Consider the following 25,996-nt stretch of genomic DNA (forward strand, 5'->3'; position numbering starts at 1 on the left):
GGTAACAAGAGAAAGTGTACAGGTTAAGCTGACTGAGTTTTAAAGCTAATTTCATTTGGAATATTTAAAAGTTATTTTTAAAATTTTGTTTGAAAATTTTAAAATGAAAAGAGGCAATGATGTAATCTTTTGTATTGTTTCCAGGCAACAATTCAATTTGTTATCTACCAATTCAGTTTCTAATATCCAATTTCAGTGTCTCAATCTGGTTTAAGGAGTTTACTCCAGTCCAGGAATGTCTTGAGAAAAGAATCTTAAGGCAATATTTACATTGCCTTATGTACTACCTCCTCCTCTCCTCCTCACAAGCTCAAGATATATGAGAGATGCAAGCAGTGCAGCTTCTTGGCTGCTGATTCTCTCAACAGGACTGGCACAGTCAGTCATCAGGAGGAGAAGGTAAAACCATACACACCCTAATCCAGTCACATAGACCCAACCCAAACAGCAAACCAACACAACAACACAAAAAACATACTGGAGGCTAAAATAAAAATCTACCAAAGCAGCAGAGACCTCCAAAGCAGACATCCAAGCAACCGCTACCCCACAACAATACCCATGTATCACATATTTCACAAAGTCAGTGTGCAACACTGTCACAGCCCTTACGGCTAAACAACACACCTAGTACATTTGTAATAGGTGACTCTATTGTCAGACGCACTGACGTCCCACTCACCAGACTGAACAAGTAGAAGGTCACTGTAAGCTGCCTGTCGTGTGCCAGGATCTGCCACAAACACAAGCACTCAGGTCACTCCAAAGCAAGTACAAATATGACTCCGTCATTGTCCATGCTGGTGTGAATGACCTGAGATGCACCGCCCTGGACTATATGAAAAGAGACATAGAGGAGCTCTCTGATCATGTAGCCCAGGCCAGTATGATCCTGACCTTGAGTAGCATCTTGTCCTCACCAAGAATGATGCCACAATATAAAGACAAAATGATCAATTTTAACAATTGGCTAAAGTATTGGTGTCATTCAAAGGGGATCAAGTGTCTGTTAGCCTGGGATGACATGCTCGACAAGACAAGTTGCTTCACTAGGGACGGCTTGCACCTGTCACTCCTGGGCTTTCGTATACTGGCTAAGGCTCTTGCCACCCCCATAGTGCCTTTTTTTAGGCAAGGCTCAAAAGACAAACCCACTTTCATAGACAACACAAGGAGAAAAAAACTAAGGGTAATGCTGCTCAATGCCAGAAGTCTAAACCTCAAGATGCACGCACTCAAAGCTCTCCTCAGTATGGAGAATACCGATATCTGTGCAGTAACCGAAACCTGGCTCAAGGCTACTGAGAGCACCCCAACACTACCAGGTTATAACTCATACCATGCTTTTCAGCCCCAAAACTCGGACCAAATCACAAAAGGAGGGGGAGTATCCATAATTCATCAAAGATACCCACACCTCCAGGTTAGTGGCACTGCACGAAGCACCAGAGACCATCCATGTGCAACTAATAGTGGGCAAAACTGCCTTTCAGTTTGTAGCCTGCTACAGATCACCCTCCCAAACTCAGGAACCCCACTCGGCTTTCATGAGAACACTGGAGAAGATGAAGGTCTCTCCAAACACCATAATATCGGGTGACTAACTACCCAAACATTGATTGGGAAAACTACTCAAGCCCCAACACCCTTGCCCAACGGTTCCTAGAATTTAAAAACTCAAACGCTATGGAACAACTGGTCACCACTCCCACAAGAGGGGACAACATATTGGACCTGGTCATCACCAACATGGGGACTTTATGTTACACACCAGAGGTAAACCCCTCATTGGTAAAATCAGACCATAAATTAATCTCACTGGGCATCCATATCCCATCCCCACCCCCAGCCAAGGAAACCACGGTGAAACATTTCTCAAAAGCAAACTTCACACTTCTCAAAACCGAGGTGGAATCCTTCAAAGCTCCCAGGCCAGTGTAAAATACTGCCCGAACCGCAGAATCCTTTACAAACGCATTCTATGGACACCTACAGGAATGCATGGATCGTGCTATCCCAAATAAAACCAAGACTCACTCCTCCAAAGGCAGGAGACCTGTCTGCTAGACCCCAGCCATAAATAAGCTATACAACAGAAGGAGGAAGCTACTACATGATAGAGCAAAATCCCAAAATGGAAGGCATCTCTGATAAGTGCTAGCAAGAAACTACGATCCCTCATAAAATCATCTAAGGCCAGCTTCGAAAGAAAAATTGCCCAAGACGCTAAAGATAATCACAAGGCCTACTTTAGTTATGTCAGAAATCTGGGTGGCAACTCCCAGATATGTTCTGAGTTAGTGCAAAATGACAAAAAATACACTGAACCCACAGACATTGCCAACATCCTGCTGACAGGTTCAGTGTAACCCCCCCCCCAAAAAAAAAGAGCAAATGTCTATCCCAACAGAATGTAGCCTCCCTGACATCAGAGATGCACAGGTGAAAGCTGCCCTCTCCAAAGCAAAAAACACAGCATTAATTGGACCGGACGGTGTCCTGGGCTGCATCTTACACGAGCTTCAAGAAGAACTGAACCCTCACATAAAGTCACTGTTCAATCTCAGCCTTACTACAGGATATGTACCCAAAGAATGGCGTACAGCAACAGTGGGCCAGCTCCACAAAGGTGGTGCCACAACGGACCCCGGAAACTATCGCCCTATAAACCTGACTAGTCTGGTCTGCAAAGCTATGGAGCATATCATCATGGAACTTATAAACAAAGACATTGGGAGCCTGCAGACACTGGATCCTACCCAATTTGGCTTTGTTAAGGGCAGATCTTGCCTCTTAAACCTAGTTGACTTCTTTGAAACAGTTACCAAGGCCATAGATGAGGGAAAGGTAGTCCACACAGCCTACCTGGACCTCGCAAAAGCCTTCGACACAATACCCCAGTCGGGCATCATAAATAAGCTCACCAGCTTAAATATCAACCCCTATGTCACAAGATGGGTTGCAAACAGGCTCAGGGATAGAACCCACATGGTCAGAATTGCAGGTGCCATGTCAGACTCTAAACCAGTTACAAGTGGCGTCCCACAAGGCTCAATCCTGGGACCTCTCTTGTTCGGTATATACTTCTCTGAGGTACAGGCTAACACGGGAGGACTATGGCTGACCAAGTTCGCAGATGACTGAAAGAGCCATTATCGACTATCTGGCTGACACAAGCATCCTCCAAAAGGGTCTCACAGAGATGGACACCTGGTGCCAGAACCATGGCCTCAAGCTAAATGCCAAAAAGTGCATAGTCATCCCCTTTGGGAAAAACAAAGTGCCCACAAATTACCACATAGCTGGTAATCCATTAAGTACGGAAAAAGTAATTAGGTATTTGGAGACCCAAGTAGATAGTAATCTCTCCTTTGACAATCACGTTGCCAAAGTGGTTAGAAAGACCTTCTATATAGCTCACATCTAGATCAAGAGAGGTCATTGTGCCCCTCTACTCATCACTAATCAGGCCCATAATTGAATACAATGCCCCATTTGGGATGTACCTTACCAGACACCTGCAGCAACTGGAAAGACCCCAAAAGTACCTCACCAAGAGGATCAAGGGCCTCAAACTGATGCCCTATGCAGTTCGCCTAAAGAAACTCCAGCTCTACTCAGCTGCTTACTGCCTACTCAGAGGCGATCTATGCCTGACATACAAAGCCATGTCTAACCCAGAATTAATGGACATGCTCCACCTCAGGAAATCCAAATCCCTTACAGCTACATGCTCCAGGGACTTAAACTTCAGCACAGCAATAAATAGGACATGCTGGAGGGACAGATTCATATCCCAGAGGCTCCCCTCACTCTGGAACAAAATCCCAATTCATGTTAGGCAGAGCCCCTCACGGACCCTCTTCAAGAGAAATCTTGATGAGTGGATGGGAGATCGTAGGTTTACCCCTGGGATCTCTTCTGTGTCCCTACTAGACAGAGGCACAGTAAACTAACCTTAAAAGGGCTATCTTCTGTGACCTACTATACAGAGGCACAGTTAACTAATCTAAAAGGGAGGCAAAAGCCAAACACACTCTGGCTAGGCTTATAAATACCCTAGGGCAGATAGCCTAGTATCAACCTATGAACCTATAAATGCATTATAGTATCATTCAGAAAGCATCACTTCCCTTGTAACTACCCCACTGACAACACACTCCTAAAAGTTGATCCCATGGTGAGAAATTTGGCAACCTATGTTGACAATTAACTGCCCTATGTCAACCACATATCCAATACTGTAAGGAAGTCTTTTTTCATTGCACAGTTTATATCAAAGGATATGATATTCAGTTCCAGGTATATAATCATTCCACTGTACTTGGATATAGGTTCATACGTAGGTACTAGGCTATCTGCCCGAAGGCATTTATAAGCCTAGCCGGAATTGTGTTGGCTTTCGCTGCCCCCTTAGATTAGTTCCCTGTGCCTCTGTCCAGCAGAACCACTGAAGTGATCCTCGGGGTAAACTTTCTATTTCCCATCCACTCATCAAGGTTTCTCTTGAAGTGTGTTAGTGAGGAGCTCTGCCTAATGTAGATTGGAATCTTGTTCCAGAGCATGGGAAGTCTCTGGGACAGGGATCTATCCCTACAGCACGTCTTATTTATTATTGTGGTGAGGTTTAGATCCATAGAGCGTGTGGCTCGAGGGGATATGGTTTTCTTTAGGAAGAGCATGTCCATCAATTCTGGGTTGGACATGGCCTTGTATGTCAGGCATAGATCACCTCCGAGTAGGCGGTATGCAACAGAGTACAGCTGGAGTTTCTTCAGTAGAGCTGCATAGGGCACCTGTTTGAGGCCAGTGATCCTTTTGGTGAGGTACTTCTGTGGTCTTTCCAGCTGTTACAGGTGTCTTGTAAGGTACATCCCAAATGGGGCATTCTACTCTATGATGGGTCTGATGGAGTGATGAATAGAGGGGCACAACGACCTCTTGTGATCTGGATGCAAACCCTTTTGTGATTAGGTGGGCCACATAGAAGGATTTTCTAACCACTTTGACAATGTGATTATCAATGGAGAGATTACTATCTACTTGGATCCCCAGATCCCGTATTACGTCTTCCGCATTTAGGGGGCTACCACCTATGTGGTAGTTTATGGGTCCTTTATTTTTTCAAAAGGGGATGACTATGCACTTTTTGTCATTTAGCTTGAGGCCATGGTTTTGACACCAGGTATCTGTTTCAGTTAGACCCTTTTGAAGGATGTCTGTGTCAGCTGGAGAGTCAATTATAGCCCCTAGTTTGCAGTCGTCTGAGAACTTGGTCAGCCATAGACCTCCTGTGCTTGCCTGAACCTCTGAGAAGTATATGCCGAAGAGGAGAGGCCCTAGGACTGAGCCCTGGGGAACGTCACTTGTAACTGGTTTAGAGTCAGAACCAGCTCCCGCAACTCTTACCATGTAGGTTTTTGTCCGTCAGTCAGTTGGCAATCCATCTCGTGATGTAGGGGTTTATGTCCAGGCTGGTGAGCTTGTCTATAATACCAGAATGGGGAATGGTGTTGAAGGCCTTTGCGAGGTCTAGTTAGGCTGTGTGGACCACCTTTCCCTAGTCTATAGCCTTGGTAACTGTCTCAAAGAAGTCCACCAGGTTTAGGAGGCATGATCTGCCCTTTACAAAGTCGAACTGGGTAGGGGCCAGTGTTTGGAGTTTCTCAATGTTTCTGTTAATGAGATCCATGATGATGCGCTCCATAGCCTTCCGGACCAAGCTAGTCAGGCTTATAGGGCGATAGTCCCCCGGGTGTGTTGTGGCTCCACCTTTGTGGAGCAGAATAACCGTTGCTGTGCGCCACTCTATGGGCACGTAGCCTGTGGAAAGGCTGAGTTTGAACAGTGTGTTTAGGTGAGGGGTTAGTTCATCTTTGAGCTTGTGTAGGATGTAGCCTGGGACACCGTCCGGTCCCATTGATGCTGTGTTTTTGGCTTTGGAGAGGGCTGTTTTAACCTGAGTGTCTGTGGTTTCAGGGGCATAACATTCTTTTGGTATGGTTATGGGCCCTTTTGGGGGTGAAGTTTGCACTGAACCTGTCTGCCAGGATGTTGGCGATATCGGTCGGTTCAGTGTATTTGGTGTCATTCTGCACTAACTCCAAGCAGATCTGAGAATTGCCACTTAGATTTGAGAATTGCCACTTAGATTCTTGGCATAGCTAAAGAATGCCTTGTGGTTATCTTTGGAGTCCTTGGCAATTTTTCTTTCGAAGCTAGCTTTGGATGATTTTATGAGGGATCATAGTCGATCAGGGATGTCTTACCTTCTTGGGATTTTACTCTTTTCTGTACTAGTTTCCTCCTTCTATTGTACAGCTTGTTTATGGCAGGGGTCCACCAGACTGGTTTCCTTTTCTTTGAGGAATGAGAGAGTCTTGGTTTTGCTTGGGATAGCACGATCAATGCATTCTTGTAGGTGCCCATAGAGTGCATTAGTAAAGGATTTTGCAGCTTGGGCAGTGTTATCCTTTAGCATGGGGGCTTTGAAACTTTCCACCTCGGTCTTAAGTAATGTGAAATTTGCTTTTGAAAAGTTTTTCACGATGGTTTCTTTTACCGGGGGTGCGGGTGGAATGTGGATATCCAGAGTGATTATTTTATGGTCACCGGTCGCCCATGTTGGTGATGACCAGGTCCAATATGTCACTTCTGGTGGTGGTGTTGACCAGTTGATCTACGGCGTTTGAGTTTATAAATTCTCGGAAATGTTGGGCAAGGAAGTTAGTACTTGAATAGTTCTCCCAGTTGTTGTTGTTGCTGTCTTTTGGCTTTTCCCAGTTAGGGGTCGCCACAGCAGAACTTCGGTCCGCTAATGATTGGCAGTAGATTTTCACGAACACCGAGGTGCCAGCTCGTTCACCCTTCAACAAAAGTACGCCCATTTACGCATGTCTTTCGAACGCCCACCCAACCGCGGGGAGGACATGCAGACTCCACACAGAAGGCACTCCAGCCAAGAATCGAATGGGAGAACCTCTTGTTGTGAGGTAACAATGCTACTGCTACACCACCGCCCAATATCAGGGTGTTTGGTAGGACCTTTATGTTTCCCAGTGTTTCCAGAAATGAGGAATGGGGTCCTGGGACATGGTGGGTGATTTGTAGCAAGTTACAATTTCAACTGCAGTTTTGCCCATTGTTAGTTGTATGTGGATGATCTCTGAAGCATTGTGCTATGCCACTAACCTGGAGGTGTGGGTATATTGTTGAATATGGATACGCCCCCGCCTTTTGTATTTCGGTCCGGGTTTTGTGGCCGAAATGTATGGTATGAATTGTAGCCTGGCAGTGATGGGGTGCTCGCTGCAGCCTTCAACCAGGTTTCTGTTACTGCACATATATCTATTTTCTCCATACTGAGGAGTGCCTCAAGTGCGTGCATATTGAGGTTTAGACTTCTCGCATCGAGCAGCATTACCCTCAGTTTTTTGTTACTTGTGCTATTTACGGCGGTGGGTTTGTCTTTTGAGCCTTGCCTAAAAAGGCACTATGGGGGTGGCAAGAGCTTTGGCCAGTATTCGAAAGTCTAAGGGTGACAGGTGCAAGTCATCTCTAGTGAAGCAGCGTGGCTTGTCAAGCATATCATCCCAGGCTGACAGACACTGGATCCCCTTTGAATGACACCAGAAGCTTCGCCAATTGTTGAAATTGATAATTTTTTCTTTATACCGTGGTATCATTCTTGGTGAGGGCAGGATGTTACTCAAGGTCAGGGTCATACCGGCCTGGGCTACATGATCAGAGAGCTCTTTCATGTCTCTTCATGTAGTCCAGGGAGGTATGGCTCAGGTCATTCACACCAACATGGACAATGACAGAGTCGTACTTGTACTTGTTCTGGAGTGAACTGAGTATTTGTGTTATGTGGTGGATCCTGGCACCTGACAGGCAGCTAACAGTAACCTTCTCCTTGTTCAGCCTAGTGAGTGGGAGGTCAGTGTGCCTGACTATCGAGTCACCTATTACTAGTGTGTTGGGTATGTTATTTTGCCTTAAGGGCTGTGATTGCGTGGCACACCGTTTTTGTGAAGTATGTGTTTCATGATTTGTTTTTGCGAGGTTTTTCTGCTTGTATACAGATCAGCAAGCTCCTACCTGGTGTCCTGCAGAGTTCTACAGCAGCAGAGAAACAAAAGAGAGACTTTGGAGTGATTAAGTGTTAAGTAAAAACAAAGGGGATCCAGTGTCACTATTTCTACAGCCGACAACATCTCTGACCTACACACTCTAACCCAAAAAGCTCTACTCTCCACAGAACAATGGCTTTCAAAAAACTTACTAATCCTAAATCCCAAACAAAAACAAACTCTTGCTCTTCCTCCCCCGTTCTCTTGCTCAACATAGATCTTCCTTTGTCATTAAATCCTGTGATAATACAGCCATCCATCCTGACACCCACACTAAACTCTTAGGAGTTATCATTGACTATTAACTAAAATTCAATCAACATACACAGCAATGCATAAAGAAAACCCATCAAAAACTTGGTCTCCTATATCGGAACAGAAAATACCTCACTCCTGAGTCTAGACTCACCCTCGGACAAGCACTTCTCCTACCCTCTCTCCTCTATGCTGCCCCAGTTCTCACAAATATTCAAACTACTACCCTGAACAAATTTCAGCAAACCTACCACAAAATAGCCAGATTCATTACTAATAGCCCAAACAACACACACCACTGTATTGCCTTAAAGTCTCTACAATGGCTGGAACTCCCACAATTACTTCATCTCTACCAATTTCACATGCTGCACTCTATGCTGTTTAAACCCTCCTGCTGTCCTTCCCTATCTCTCCTTGTTTCCATCTATACCTCTTCTTGATCTCTCCGCACCTCAAATCAGCAATTGCTTGATGTCTACCACCCTAACAAGTCTGTTGGTAAGCAACTCTACAAGCATTCCGTGACCCAAGCTTGGAATAAACTTCCCCTTGATATACACTCTATCTCTCATACTCCACTATTTAAAAAAGGAATGAAGACACATTTACTCAATTCAAGAACCTGTCCCTGCTATGACCCTACTTAGCTCTCCCCTCCTCCCACACTCATATGCTGTGGGATTTGAAGTCTTCTTAAGACACTCAGCCTTGCTGGCCGGAACCAAAGTCTGGTTATAGTTGCATTCACAATCTGTTGCATACAGAAACTTGCAGAATATACACTGATGAGAGAATATACTTTGCAGCATCAACTTTAGAGCAATAACAAATAACTTTTTATAATAAACCAAATGGAGTAACGTTGCAGCTTAAAGTACTGTTCCACTTTACTTCTCATATAGTACAGATGATGTGAGAGATATAACATTTACCTCAGGACAACAAATGTGTCCCTACCATACCCCTAACATAACTGGATTTAATACAGACTTTATATATATTTTAGTTAAACACACACCCTCTTGGTTTTGGAAAGATACTGCCTTGGTGACGCAAATGCTGACACATCTTTCTTGTGCAAATGCTGATAAGTAAACAGTCTTCAAGGAAACGCCTTGTGGATTAGAAAAACATATTCCTAAACTTTCTTAGAAAAACATGTCCTGTTGTCAGTTCTTTAAAGAAAGCAAATTACATCCTTGTCACGTCAGTAAGAAGTCAGCTTTCTTGATGTTTGTGTACTACACTCATAAGCAAGTTCCTTATTTTTTTAAGCCACAGTCATTTAGTATGGTTGCTGATCACATATTACTAAACTCTGTTTCTGCATTTAAGCAAGCTTTTTCTTTCAGCATATTTACAACAGAATTAATTTCAGCCTTATATTCATAATATCTAACAATTCCCTCTGTTTTTAAACACTCAAAACATTTTATACTGATATGTATTTTTTGATCGCATTATATAGAAAACACAAGAAACAAACCTTTAGTCTTTTGATACAACAAATCAAAAAGCAATTTTACATAGTTAATACAATTATATTAAAGTATTACTACCAAACTGAATGTATTTAACAACTTTTTCTTTTGCAGACCATTCTCTGAAATTATTTTATCAGTTATGAGCTGTGTCTGCTTTAGTTTAACTTGATTAATTTATTCCTTTGCAATTACAGAATTTAATTTATGACTTAGAACTGTTTCATTAACTCTTTGCAACTGTTGAATTAAACTTATTGCAATGTATCCGGTGCAGTATGTATTTACACACTGAATTCTTCTGCATTTGTATATAAAAGATTATCATTTGTACTGAATTTTTCTACATTTGTACATACAAATACTATCATTTGTACTGAAATTTTCTACATTTGTACATACAAAAACTATAAAGTACATTTAGTCTAATCTTACAAATTTAATAACATTAATATTAAGCAAAATCTTGGAAAATTCTTATGTCTCTTTAGAAGTATTTAGTGGAACTGACACCAAAAGCATATGTCCTGTTATTTTAAACTACATACTCAGCAATTAAAAATATTCATGCTTTTTTATACCAGCATTGTTTTGCCAAAAACATATTAAAAATAGTGACCAATCTTGTTCAGTTTTTTACATATCTTTACTCTCTCTTGTATAGATGTTAGCAATTTTAAGCCATCTCTTGTTTTTTAAACCATCTCTTGTATAACTTTGCAGTTTAACAGGTTGTAAATACAATTTAATACTAAACAATACAATAATAACCATTATAATAGCTATTAACAACTTGTAAAATATCTTATTCTGTAAGGCTTAATCCAGTTTACCAGTATGTCTAATACACTAATACCTGTTTTTTTCCCTTCCCCCTAAAAGAGTATTGTCAAGAAGGAATGAAATATAATTTTTTTCTTGTAGCTTTATTTCTGACTCTTGTTTATTTTTTCTGTAGCTTTATTTCAGACCCTTGTTGTTTATTTTTTCTGTAGCTTTATTTTAGACCCTTGTTGTTTATTTTTTTCTGTAGCTTTATTTCAGACCCTTGTGCAGTACTGCTTATACAGTCAGTGTAAAACTGAGAAAGTACCCCTCCCCCTGTAGTACTGCACTATTGTTTATTTGCTTTATAATGTATGTCAGCCCAACACTTCGGTTATACATTTGCTTTATTAGGTTATTAAACTATAGACCTTTGTCTGATTTGATCATCTTTTCTGTTGCCTTTGCTGCCTACTTCTACTAGTAGTAGTTATTTGTACCCTCCTGTCTACTTTATTTAAACTGTATGTATACTATAACCCATCTGCTGGCTATACTTGATGTAACTAAGGTTTTTTTTATTTTTATCAGTGACATATATGCACAATTGTGATGTTTTATTATAATTACCAAATAGTGTTGCATGTGAGCATTTTAGAAAAACTCAAGCCACTTGTTTGGCAGTCTTGTTTCTTATCTTATCTGCTCAACATTTCCTGTAACTATTCATCCAGTCTAGGAAGGTCTGAGCTCACATTTCAGTTAACCTTTTTAGCATTTTTCCTTTAATCATCTGTTAGTAAAATGCTGTTATAAAACACTTCATATTATATTTGTGATTTGCATAACCATACAAACTAAACATTATTTTACAATTAGCTTACATATTTTTTAACTTTTGATTTCAGTATTTTTACTTATTTAACTGTTCTGACTTCATTTTACAAAGACTGTTTGACTAATTCCATCTGTGATTTTATTTCTTTTTAAAATTCAGATCTTTTACTGTTTGGTGTGGTGTTATTATACAATTACAAAAAATGTAAAAAATAAATGGATATTAGCTTAACTAAGATACGTTTATATTTACATTATTTATATTTGCTGTTGTCTGCCTGTTATTCTTGTGCATTGTATAAAAAGAAAATACATGCATGTCAGTCTTGTCACTTTAAATCTTTATACAAGCATGTCAGTGTTGTGGATGTAAATCTTTACTCTTATTAACTATTTTTATACATTAGAACTGTTTTGTTTACCTTTTGACTATGCTATGAGAATGGCAGTCATATGCTCTACTTTACTGTAGTACTGATAAATACATTGCTTTAATTGAATGGAAGTTTTAAACATTTGAGAATGATTTGTATTTTACCATCCTACCATGTAAGCTTAACCATTTTTCAAAACATAAACATATTATAAAATATATCTCTTTTGTACAGGTCAGCTGTAGTTTCCTACTCTTTCCCAATGTATGTAGGAAGTCAGTCTGTCAGTTCAGCTAATCTATTTTCTCCATCTTGTAACTGTTTAAGAGTCTCCTGTAATATTGCATGGTCTTTTTGACATTTTTTAGTAAGCTGTTCTGCTGAATTTGAAACTCCTATGCACTTTTGAAAAGATGTATGTATAACTTGTCTAAACTTCCTGAACTCATTGCGTCTGACTTATAGAAGTTTACTACATTCCTTTGTAACAAAATGTACTAGGAGTTCTATCAGTAACTGATTTGACTCGCATGTGGTGACAGGACATAACTGTTCAACATCTGAATACAATAGAAACACTTTACCCTTAGTTAATTCTTTATCATGAACAGATCTGTCTTTACAGTCTATTTTTTAGCAATATGATGCAACACTTTTTTATGGCATAATACACAAAATTCAGTTTTTGTTGAAGCACACAATAAACATTTGTCATATTTCACATGGTTTTCATTGAGATACCAGTTAAATATTGTAATACATTTGCATAATGCCTTACTATCAACCTGCCCTACTAAGGTTTTACATTCACTAATGTGCTGTGTATACCAACATTGCAATTTACTAAAGTTTGGTTTACTCCTGCATGAATCATAAATAATATCCAAACTGTCTAATAATATACAAACTGTCTAAGAATATACAAACTGTCTAACATCATCCACACTAAATATGTGACCCAGAAAAAAGTCTTACCAGTTAGCAAGAAAACAGGTGATCAGGCTGTTGTTGCTGATGGCTGGAAATTTTTCAAAGTCACTTGAGAAGCTGGTGAAGTACAACAGGCAGCGGACCACTGTACAAGTAGACATCCACCCTTTCTTGGAGAATTTATGGCACTGCGACTTTCTTGAACTAGTCTCACTCCGGATTTTAGACGTCTAAAAAAACTTTACTACTGCAAGCTGCATAAACTGGAATACTTCTGTTTAGGATTTACACATACGTACAAATGTTAGTTACTGCAATTTAACTGAAGTAACCCTCTGCAGGGCTTACCATCACTCCCCCTGTGTTTGTATGCAGATTATAGGTTCAAATGCAGGCTAGCTTGCCACTCAAAAATTATATGGCGCTTCTTATTTGCTGCTTGCTGTGGGATTTGAAGTCTTCTTAAGACACTCAGTCTTGCTGGCTGGAATCAAAGCCTGGTTATAGTTGCATTCACAATCTGTTGCATACAGAAACTTGCAGAATATACACTGATGAGAGAATATACTTTGCAGCATCAACTTTAGAGCAATAACAAATAACTTTTTATAATAAACCAAATGGAGTAACGTTGCAGCTTAAAGTACTGTTCCACTTTACTTCTCATATAGTACAGATGATGTGAGAGATATAACATTTACCTCAGGACAATAAATGTGTCCCTACTATACCCCTAACATAACTGGATTTAATACAGACTTTATATATATTTTAGTTAAACACACTCCCTCTTGGTTTTGGAAAGATACTGCCTTGATGACGCAAATGCTGATACATCTGTTCTTGTGCAAATTGCTGATAAGTAAACTGTCTTCAAGGGAACGCCTTGTGGATTAGAAAAACATATTCTTAAACTTTCTTAGAAAAACATGTCCTGTTGTCAGTTCTTAAAAGAAAGCAAATTACATCCTTGTCATGTCTGTAAGAAGTCAGCTTTCTTGATGTGTGTGTAATACACTCATAAGCAAGTTCCTTATTTTTTTAAGCCAAAGTCATTTAGTATGGTTGCTGATCACATATTACTAAACTCTGTTTCTGCATTTAAGCAAGCTTTTTCTTTCAGCATATTTACAACATAATTAATTTCAGCTTTATATTCATAATATCTAACACCTCTCTCCTCTATGCTGCCCCAGTTCTCACAAATATTCAAACTACTACCCTGAACAAACTTCAGCAAACCTACCACAAAATAGCCAGATTCATTACTAATAGCCCAAACAACACACACCACTGTATTGCCTTAAAGTCTCTACAATGGCTGGAACTCCCACAATTACTTAATCTCTACCAATTTCACATGCTGCACTCTATGCTGTTTAAACCCTCCTGCTGTCCTTCCCTATCTTTCCTTGTTTCCATCTATACCCCTTCTCGATCTCTCCGCACATCAAATCAGCAATTGCTTGATGTCTACCACCCTAACAAGTCTGTTGGTAAGCAACTCTACAAGCATTCCGTGGCCCAAGCTTGGAATAAACATCCCCTTGATATACGGCTCTATCTCTCATACTCCACTATTTAAAAAAGAACTGAAGACACATTTACTCAATTCCAAAACCTGTCCCTGCTATGACCCTACTTAGCTCTCCCCTCCTCCCACACTCATATCTCTCTCATTACATCCTACTCTCACTCTTGACTTTCCCCTTCTGTTCAGCAACTAAGAATTTAACTTTTTGAAAGAAAGAAAAAAATGTGATTGTTTATTTCTACACATGTTGATGTTTATTTCTATTGTTTGCTATTATTGTTTGTAATACTTGTTTTTTTCTTGTTCTGTGATCATATATTGTATTTGCTGGAGCTTTTCTCCTCGGGTCTCCACTGAAAATGGGACAATAACCCAGTTGGACTAACCCGGTTAACAAATGTCAATAAATAAAAAAAATAAATAAATAATAATAAAAAAAATTCTTCTGCATTTTCTTGCTGTCTTTAGCCAATTACGCCTAAAACACTGATTTTTTTAAAGTTTCTGTGATTTAAAAAGCTTGTTTCAGCTACATATTGTACTTATTTTTCTGCCTGCACTTTAACAAAGTTGTTTTTGTGTTTAAATTACCTGTTTAACTGTTGTAGGCTACACACTCAAGTGTGATAGCCATTTCTGTGCATTTAAAGTGTTTTTTTTATTGTATCTCCTTTATTTTCTGAAAAAAAAAAAAAAAAAAAATATATATATATATATATATATATATATATATATATATATATATATATATATATATACTAGTTTTCCCACCTTTCTAAGCTAGTATAGTCCAGTTTTCAGGTTAGTGCTGAATTCAGGGCTGTGTTACAAAGTTTGTGTTTGTAACACAGCCCTGAATTCAGCACTAACCTGAAAACTGGACTATACTAGCTTAGAAAGGTGGGAAAACAAGTATTTTTTTCCCAGAAAATAAAGCAGACACAATCATCACACATCTCCTCAAAGCCTCAGCTCTCTTCTTGCTATGTTACAGGCTTCCAAGAGACAGCCTCTGCCTTGTGTATACAGCCTTAATAGATCCCCATCCTGTCAGACTTGTTATACATTTGCTAGTCCAGTGATAGGGTTAACACCTGTTCAAGGGATCTAAGCGCATTTCTGAAACAATCAGGATATGCTGGAAGGATAGCTATGTGTAATAGAGGATTCCACTTCTAAGGAATAGTCTTACACTCCACGTAAAACAAGGCACTTGTCTTACTCTATACAGACATAATTTGGGTGAACAGATGGGAACTGCACATTCACACCCGGTTTAACACTCGGTGTCCCTCATGGATAGGAGCAACAAGTAAATGTCCCAACATATCCCTTGTTCTGCTTAACTTTGGGTTATTCAAAACCAAATAAGAGAGCCAAAATTACCCTGAGAATGTAAGGCTAGGCTTCTTAAGATTGTCACAGTTCAGTAGTCTTGTAAGTATCTATGAAGACCCACTAGTCCATTGTTATTGATCTCTAAGGGGAAAGCACAGATAAACATTGCTGGAAAACGTTGGAAAGAGGAAGGCTGAGGTGGGAAAAGAGGGAAAGAAGACAGAAATTAGAATCTTTTTCTGGCAAGGATCCTTCGGACCCTTGGAAATCAGACAGACTTGCCTTGCCATTTTCTCTTTATGAATGTTTTATCCTTCTGCTGAGAAGACTTTTGTTGTCTGTGCAAGGAGGAGCCAATATTTAGAAGAGGAGTTGATTTGAAATTTTGGAACAGGGGAAAGAAATGGTTGCTTGAACCTTTGCATAATTCTTCCCCTTTTCTCCCAGTCATTGAAAATTTCAACAGAAGGAGATGCAAACAAGTTATCCTTATTTAAAGGAGTATTCACAAGTTTAGCCTTAACATATTCTGGTAAATACTGGAGTTGAAGCCAGAAAAATCCTCTTGATACCGAAGCACTAGCTGCTCCTCAAGAAGATGCATCAGCAGCGTCATATACATACTTGCTGGAATGATGTGCTTCCAGAGTGACAGAAGCAGGCATGTTTTGTAAAACAGATTTAGCTTCAGAGTCAGGTAGGCTAGGAATTAATTTAGACATACTGTCAAAATTAGATAACATGCATCTAATCATGTGTGTCTGGTAGTTAATTGCAAGGAAAGCCAAGGTGGGAGGATATACTTTATTTCCATACCTATCCATGGCCCTACTGTCCTTATCATTTGATAAGTCACTGGTTAAAGGAAGAAGCTTAAAGGCTTTGTCCTATTCTAAAGAAATAGCTGCTGGGTACGAAAAAGAGCTCTTATACAAATATTTGTGACTACTAGAGACTATAGTACCCATCTGGTTTCTTGCATACAGAAGGCTAAGATTCGTGTGCCAAAAAAATGCTTATAAAGCATTTTCCAAAGTCTACATGACAGAAGGCACAGCAGAGGGTTTTGAAATTTCAATGTGTATTAAGTTATGGTGTCTCTTGTGAGATTCTTAAAGTTATTTACCCTTACAGTTAAAGTGTTGTGTCACAAAAACAGAGGTCTTCCTGTGGAGAGTCAGAAGGCAATGAATCCTGAGACTCAAAACCAAAGGAAGAATGTATTTAGGAAGAGTAACTTGTTGTGTCTTTCGGCTTTTCCCGGTTAGGGGTCGCCACAGCGGAACTCCGGTCCGCTAATGATTGGCAGTAGATTTTTACGTGCCGAGTTGCCGGCACTGACACACAACCTTCAACGAAGGTACGCCCATTCACGCATGTCTCCACACAGAAGATGCTCTAACTGAGAATCGAACAGGACAACGTCTTACTGTGAGGCGACAACGCTACCACAGCACCACCACCGCAGTATTTAGGAAGAGTAACTCAGAGGTTTAAAATCAGATAAAGAAGAAAAAAAATCTTCCTCAGAATGAGTGCACCCTCTTCCTTTTGTAGCAGGTAGGAGACAGAAACTGGGAAGGTTTCAAAGACATTATGGCTTTAAAAAGTCTCTGGGAAAAGTCAAATCACTCCACTTGAAGGTCTCTAAGAGTAGGAGCAACAGGAAGGGATTTTTTTTTATACTTTGGGCTAGCCAAAGAAATAAAGTGAGGGGGAGCAGAGCCCAAATGTACTACCATGAAGGTCTCTGTACCATCATAATTAACTAAAATATGTTGAATACTCTGAGCCCTCTGAAACAAACAGTCTAGACTTTCTTTTTGGCTTTGTCAACCTAAATGGTTGGCAGGGATGTGCTAGTTCCTTGTGACTTGTCAGCCTCTAAAGCAGTCTTGACAGCAAGATCAAACGCAGATGTCAGGCAGTCTATGGGCCTGCTGGCTTCAAAAGAGATGTCAGATTCTAATGTCTTTTTCTTCTTCTTTTTTTTTAAACTGGCTGTGGAGGGATGACCAATGAAAGGGATTTGGATTGCATCCTAGCTTGCGAGAAAACCTGTAGATGTTTGTTTTCTGAGTAAATTCTAAGAAACAAACATCTTCTTAGGGTCCTGGGCAAAACAGCTTGACACACAGAACACACACTATTAAAGTCGGGTTAAAAACACAAAAGACACTTTGTATACTTATCCTTATAAAGGATGTGTTGACTGCAGTCATTTCCTTTCAGAGGACATAAAAATATCAGTTTCAAATAAGGAAAAACAATAGGAGGAAGGTACTTACCTATCCTTAGCAGAGGTAGTTGTATGCATTTGTATGGCTGACAGTCCACAAGTCAGATGAAGTCTTGCTTCATGGACTGGCAGCAAGAAAGTTCTGATCTGTTTTGCACCTGTATATCCCTTGAACACCAGCACACAGTCTCATGCACAGGTCTTGGTTCAGATGTTTGGAATGAAAAGATGATGTGCCTAAGCTTTTGTTGACTGACTGGATACATCCCATTAATTAGAATTACTGAAAAAGTGATCTAATGATGAAGACTGAGCCATGTCTTTCTTCCAAGCAGGTTAGGAATCAGAGAATGGTATTCTTTCCACAACACAGAAAAAGAGGGGAAAATAAACACAAATTGCATATTACTAAAACTAATATTTCATACAAATGCCTACATCTGTAGACCACCCAAACATCTACAAGACTGATTACAAGATCAGCCTACCATTCCTCCAGCTCCAGAGAACCTTATTTCACAGCATGATGGAGAGAACAGCTATTGACCTCAGTAGTTTAAATTCCTGTAGGCCTCTGCAAAAGGTTAATTTCATATTTAAAAAAAAAACAGCCTTCTTGAACAAACACAGTGAACATTCATTTAACATGATGTGCTATCTTACCTTTACCGAGTACTTTCAGAATATGAATAGTTGCTGTCAATCCAAAAATTCCCTCAACTGTTTTTGAGTCAATGCATTCCACCAGCTCAATAAAAAATGCACTGCAACATAAAGAACAAACTAAATAAATAAATGAACAACCATCTCTCTTAGACCTAAAGTACTCAGAAATTAACAGAAATAACTCTCAACAAACAGAAAAACGCTCAGCACAGAGACATTTCTTCAGAGAAATCCGTCATTAGGCTATTAATGCAACGTAATGCACAGCACTACCTCAGGGAACAGGATTTAACAAGAATGCAGCATTAAAATGCAAGTTGTCTAAGCTGATCATGGGATTAACGTTAATACGCTATAGTACCACATCCTGATGATCAAAACCATGAAAATTTGCTGAATTTGTTAATCAGAGTAGAGCATTGTTCAATTTTGACCACTTTCAGTTTCACCCCAGGATCAATAATATGAACACTCTTCCAGAGTGCATAACAAAACATCAGGTGACAGTGAATAAAATACAAAGAGTGTATGATACCAAGCATACAAAACTACATAAATAAACCAGTAAAGTGAGAAGATAAAATTACTCTGATCAATAAACATTTGAGTACAAAGCTTGTTTTGTGTTTAGTAAGATATATACATGTAACTTGGTATATACAAGTCTGAGGTAGGAAACTCGATGCAACAGAAACTAGTAGATCAGTTTCCGAATATAGGAGAGAGAATATTTAATTTATGGGGCCTGTTGGGTTGTAGGAACATTCAGCTTGATTGAGTAAATGAGATTTTAGTAGTCTAAGGAACTTGGAGTAAGATGAAGAAATCTATTTTCGGGTGGGAGGAACTGACATAGTTTGGGACCAAGAATTGAGAATGTATAGTCAGAGGCAGGTATTTTTAGAAAGTGGAATTTATACTAAAGGACCAGTATGATTCAGGTTTCTGAGGTTGAATGTATGGGCTTGTATTAATTTTGAGGTTAAATGAGGAAGTGTGCGCTCATGTCAGCACAGCTGAACAGCTGTGAGACTAGAACTAGTTCTGTTCTTTGTTTAAATGGGAGGCAGTTCGCTTTTTCTAGACTTATACAGTGGTGTACACTTCTTGGGAAATGAGTGCTAATCTGTAATTTATTTTTGTAATGTTTGAATTGCAGTGGAAATTTCAGCAGATTCTTCTGAGATGCGAGGGAGGCATTATTTAGGTTTTGGAATAGGAATCCTTTTCCTATTGCAGCTCTGGTTGGGTATGACAGAAAATGGGATAAATGTGGTGTGCAGAATAAAAGGGGATTCATTTTTTGTGAGTTTCTTTCTAGATGAACAATGAGCTTCTGATGAGTGCAGAAAGTACAGTTGTGTAAGATTTTACCATAATGGTAGATGTCCGTCTCTTCACTGTTGCAGTATTCATAACAGGGATCCCTGCCAAGGGCGGCCCGATGTCCGGCCAGTATACCAAAGCCTTTAGTTTGCTTCTAAGTTACATTGTATGTCACACACATGCTCTTCGTGTAGCATAGGGCATAAAGGTGATGTCCAGACGTAACATCCTCAGAACTGACAGCCCCAGTAGGAATGCCAGTCCAAGGACTAGAGAGGTAATCAGTACCTCCAGGAGGGAGTGAATACTTTAACAGTGAAGAGAAGGACATTTACAGTTATGGCAAGATCTTACACAATTTTACCATGTTCTTCCATTTCAATATTTATTACAAAAGGGAGAGTGCCAAAGCTCAGGAAGAAGAAAAGGTGGTGGAAGGACCAACAAAAGCTCTCTAGGAACCCATGAAGGATGGCTGTAGCTAAACCAGTTCTAGCTCTCGAAATTCCGTCCAACTTGTAGTGCTTTGTAAATGTATGCACAGAAATCCAGGTTAGTTGCCTTAAGAATAGTGTTAGTATCTAAACTCTTGAAAAAGGCACCAGAAGAAGCCACATCTCTAGTAGAATGAGCCTTAACAGAAGGAGGAAGGCTCTTACCATGTAAGGAATAGCAAAAAGAAATGGATTTAGAAATCCAAGAAGAAATAGTTTGCTTGGACACAGCCAATCCTAAGGATCTAGGATGAAAGGAAACAAAGAGCTAATCAGATTTATGAAAAGTCGTAGTCTTAGCCAATTAAAATCAGAGTTGTCTATGCGCATCCAACATGTTGCAGCACCTTCTCACTGGCATACTGCGAAGATGGGGAAAAAAGTGGGCCAATAAACAGACTAAGGGATAAATCATTCACCACCTTGCTCATAAAAGGATTAGTAGGAAGGGACACCCTGTCCTTATGAAACACCAAAAAAGGAGTAAAAGCTATAATGGCTTGAAGCTCAGACAGCCATCTGGCAGAAGTAAGGTCTAACAAAACTATAGTCTTCCAAAAGCAATGCTGCAAGGAAGCTGAAGATGTAGGCCCAAGAGAAGCCCAGGTCAATTTTTCTAAAACAAAATTAAGATCCCAGGGAGGAGCAACAGGCTTCCTGGGAGACCTAATATGAAGGACACCTTTAAAGAATTGTTTAGCTTAAAATCTAGAAGCTAAAGGAGGTGATAAAAGCAGACAAGCAGAGATAGCTGATAAGTGGGCCTTAACAGAAGAATAAGCCAACCCAGCACTGAGCAGTTCACAGAGATGAGAGAACCCAAAGTAACATCCACAGAAAGTGGATCCAGGCTAGGAAGAGGAAGAAGGAACCAATGCTGTCCAGCCAAAAGGGAGTCACTAGCAAGATTTTGGGATCATCCTGTTGCATTTTGAACAGGACTTTTCGAATGAGGAGAAGGGGAGGAAAAGCATAAAGAAACATCCCCTTCCAAGAAAAAGACAGGGTGTCCAACTTCCAAACCAGAGGACCTGGGACTCTGGCACAAAATAGAGGAAGTTGTCTATTCAGAGGGTAGGCAAAAAGATCTATTTGAGGAGTACTTCACTGGTGGGCAATGTCCAGAAACACATCCATGTGAAGCATCCATTTGTGGTACTGAGTTATGGACCTGCTCATACAGTCTGCCACAAGGTTTTGACCTGAGGGAATGTAAACTGCATAAAGTGTCACTTGATACTGGACAGCTAGTTCCCACACTAACACTGCAAACCGGTAAAGAAGATAAGCCCTTGTAACCCCCCCCCCCCCGGTTTACTGACATACCATATCACTGTGGTATTTGCCCGTAAACACCTTGAGAGGACCTGGGGAGAACAGAGGATGAAAGCCTTGGAGCCAGCAGAAAAGCTCTCATCTCTTTGATGTTTATATGGTCTTTCTGTTGAAGAAGCGATCAGACTCCCTGCACCTTTAGGGAACGAAATGCTGCTCCCCATCCCATGTCTGAAACGTCTGTGAGCAGTGCCTGGGATAGAAGAGGTGGATGAAAAGGGAGCCCCAGATTGACAGTCAACTGCTGAATCCACCACTGAAGTTCCTGCTTGAGACATGGAAGAGGTGGAACTAAAAATTTGTGGGGATGAGAATGCTAAAGCCAAAGTGACTTTAGGCTCCACAGAAGTTTTCTCATGTGGAGTTTGGCAAATGGGAGCATAGGGATGGTGTAAGCCATGAACCCCAGAGCTCTCAGAAATTCCCTGGCTCTTACTGAAGTCAGAGGAGGAAGGGACTAAAAGAAGGAAATGAGAGTTAGAGCCTTGGGAGGAGAAAGGTATGCCAGCATAGGAACAGTCTGGATACTGCACCCCAGATAAACATGTTTCTTAAGAGGAGTCAGAAAGGACTTCTTGAAATTTATAGTGAACCTCAAAGCTCTGCAAAATGGAAACAGCAAAATGGAGATTTTGCAACAAAATCTCTGGAGAGGATGCCTAAAACAGGAAGTCATCCAAGTAGTGAAAGAGTTGGATCCACCTTAGACTGCATAAAGCAATCACATGAGAGAGGCATTTCGTGAACACCATTGGAGAGTAGAAAGACCAAAGGGTAAAGCAGAGAAATGAAAATGCCAGGAAGCAACAGAGAAATGTAAAAACTTCCTAAAAAGGGGAAGAACAGGGATATGAAGATAGGCATCCTTGAGGTCCAGAGACGCCAAATAAGCCTGAGGACGCAATAGAGGGAACAAAGTCTAAAGGGACAGCATTTGAAAAGAGATCTTCAGAAGGGTGTTTAGATGACAGAGGTCCAGAATAGGTTGCCAAGTGCTCTCTTTCCTGGGCATCAAAAACATTCTCGAGTAAAACCCCTTCCCCCTTGGGAAACTGGAACTTCCTGAATAGTTCCCCTGAGTTAGAAAATTCAAAGCACCCCTGGAAAGAAAGGCAACTGCTCTTGAGGGGGCTGAGGAATACCCATAAAAGGGGAAGAGATTCCCACACCATGAAATACTCTAGGTGGATAAATGGACAGAACCCAGGAGCCCTGGGTAATCTTTAACCAAACAGGAAGAGAAAGTGGAAGATGAAGAGAAAGAATGTGGCTGAGAAGAACAAGATAGCAGTTTGTCAGGAAAGGGAGATGCCTGTGACACAAATGTCTGGGTAGCTTTAGCAGGAGGAGCCTGATTCCCACCCTTCTTACCCTTGGGAAGAGGGCGAGACTGTCTACGAACAAAAGCTGATGTATTAGGATAATTTCTCTGAAATTTAGGCACAGGAGAAACAAAAACATGATTAAGTTCCTGCAAGGCCTTGCCTTTATCCTGAAGAGACTTAAATCAGCAGCAGCTTCACCAAACAAGTGTTTGTTGTCCAGAGGATCAGCCATCAATTTACTCTTAATATCATCAGGCAAAGATTGAAACCGAAGCCAGGAATATCTTCCTCATCACAGAACCAAAGGCAGCAGCCCTAGAAGAAGCATCTGATGCATCATAACTACACTTAATGGAAGGGCGAGCCATCTGGGGAGAAGTCCCCAATAGGGAAAGAGCAGAAGTCTTTAGTTCGGAGTCTGGGAGATCAGAAATTAACTGACAGACCTGGGAAAGAAGAGCCAGAATGTATCTGGATACATGGGTCTGATAATTGACAGCTCTAAAAGCTAAAGTAGCAGAGGTATAATGCAATGTAAGCAAATGGAGCTTTTCTCCATGGGGCTCTCCACTGAAATTTGGTATTGCTGTCGGACTTTCCCAGTAAACAAAGAAATAAACCTTACCTAGCCTTCCAATAGTTCTGCTGTCTTGATCAGAAGGAAGTAACTTAGTAGAAGGCAGCAACTGATATGGCTTTTCAGATGCCACAGACACCACAGAAGGGTTAGCTAAAGGACAACTATAGAGAAATTTACAGGCATCCTGTAAAACCTATTAGATTTCTTTGGGGGCAGGGGGCTAGGAATCAGGAGCTTTAGATGCAGTAGAAAAGTCATCCAACAAAGCAGCTAAAACAGGATGAACAACAGAAGGTCTTAGAAAGTCCATTTGCAGGTGCTCATAAATACCTCTGCTGTACCCCCGGAATCTGGGCAAAATCCCATTTAAAGAATGCCATCATTCGGGCGATTGTGTCCTCAAAAGAAATTTCCTTGAAAGGAGTGTCAGGATTTGTAGACTAATCTTCCTCAGAACCATAGTCTAAGGAGAGGGCATATGAAATTAATAAATATGGGATTCCTCATCTGAATCCACATTCTCTTCAGAGGAATCCTGTTCCCTAGGTCTTTTGAGACGAATAGAGGACCAAGGGGGAGCTGGAACAGAAAAGTACAGTTGTGTACGCTTACCATAAATGTAGATGTTCAAGTGTATTCACTGTTGCAGTCATTACATTTGGGTAATCTGCTGGCAGGTTGCCCTCAGTCTACCTGATTAACAAAGTCTTGGGTCCTGCGTCAGTTGCTGTCCCTTCTTCCATTACGTCAGGTCGTCAGGGGTATAAAACATGCAGCCGATGCCATTACATCAGTTTTTCTTGCCCCAGATGTCAGGTGCACCCCAAATGGGGAGCCAAATATTTAAGTAATTAAAAAATCAAAAATATACCTCCAAACAAAAGCAAATACACCAAAAAGGCATTTAAGCATAGTAAAGGAAAGAAGAGGTATAGTAAGAGAAAAAACAGGGGTTGGAGGGAGGGTAACCAGGGCTGCAACAGTGAATACACTCGAACATCTACATTTATGGTAAGTGTACACAACTGTACTATGTTCTTCATGTTTCACTGTTGCAGTCATTACATTTGGGTAGATTCCCAAAGCTATGGTTGGGAGGATGGATTTATACAGCATTAGGACCTGCTAGAAGGCCCTGTAGGACAGCAGAGGCAAAGCCTGCTCTGGATTTAGAGAAGAAAGGAAAATGGTAATGTTTGGTGAACGTATGAACTGAGATCCAGGTAGCAGCTTCTAGAATTTCCCTGGTAGGGACACCTCTGAGAAAGGCTGTGGAAGTAGATGCAGCCCTGATGGAATGAGATCTGATCCCCTGCGGGATAGTTTTACCATGGTGCGTATAGCAGAAACGAATGCAATGGCTTATCCATTTGGAAATAGTCTGCTTTGAAATAGCCTTTCCCTCTGCCCCTGTAGCAAATGCCACCAGTAGTTGTTCAGATTTTCTTTGAGATTTTGCCCTGTTTAAGTAAAATCTAAGTTGTCTGTGTACATCCAGTGAATGCAGAATCCATTCCCCCTTGTTCTGTGGATTGGGAAAGAAGGTTGGCAAATGAATGGTCTGATTAAGAGCCACACTGGATACCACCTTAGGCATGAAGGATAGATTGGTCCTGAGAGACACCCTGTCCGCATGAAAAATAATGAAAGGCTCCACTGCCATAAGAGCCTGTAATTCGAAACTCCTTCTAGCCGAAGTGACTGCTACAAGGAAAGCTGTTCTCCAGGAGAGAAGCTTTAAGTCTGCAGTAGCAGCTGGCTCGAAAGGAGGGAGTTTTTCCAATACAAAATTGAGGTCCCAGGCAGGGGGTGGGAGCCCTCCTGGGTGGTCTTAAGTTTTTGGCCCCTCTGAAATACTGCTTTAGTAAAGGATGAGAGAAGAGGGGAGGTTCTGTGTTGTAATGTGCTGAAATGGCTGAGGCATGGATTTTTATGGAAGAAAAGGACAGGCCCTTATGAGGCATCTCAGTAAAATATTGTAAAATCTGAGGAATATTGGGGCACTGTTGCGCTTATCCCTTGTGATTGATTCCAGGCACAGAATCTTTTCCATTTGTCAGCATAAGATTTTCTAGTACTAGGCCTTCTTGCCTCCAAAATGACATCCATCACAGGTTTGCGGAGGGATGCCAAGGGTGAATTTAGGTGATTAGCCACGCTGCAAAATTCAAAGTTTGGAGATGAGTGTGCAGAATTTGATTGTTCTGCTGAGACAGTAAGTAAGGTGTCTGAGGCAGGTGCCACGGTGGAAGGTGTGACACATTGCGCAGGAGTAGGTACCAGTGTTGGCGAGGCCAGTCTGGAGCAATCAAAATAATTTTTGGCTTGTCCTGTTTGACTTTTAGTAGAACTTTGGAGAGCAGAGGCAGAGGGGGAAAGGCA

At 40.7% G+C, this 25,996-nt stretch overlaps 1 protein-coding gene across 2 annotated transcripts in view; it reads right to left on the reverse strand.

Annotated features, from left to right (window-relative positions):
- Positions 1 to 25,996, reverse strand: part of NCAPG2 (non-SMC condensin II complex subunit G2) — a 1,874,483-nt gene that overhangs the window by 213,229 nt on the left and 1,635,258 nt on the right. For both annotated transcript variants that reach the window (XM_044062031.1, XM_044062030.1), the window contains exon 26: positions 18,552 to 18,652. In XM_044062031.1, coding sequence (XP_043917966.1) covers positions 18,552 to 18,652 — 101 coding nt within the window. The remainder of the gene's footprint in view (positions 1 to 18,551; positions 18,653 to 25,996) is intronic.

This window comes from Protopterus annectens, chromosome 2.part1, assembly GCF_019279795.1.
Source record: "Protopterus annectens isolate FY-2018-M chromosome 2.part1, PAN1.0, whole genome shotgun sequence".
Classification (NCBI taxonomy): Eukaryota; Metazoa; Chordata; order Ceratodontiformes; family Protopteridae; genus Protopterus; species Protopterus annectens.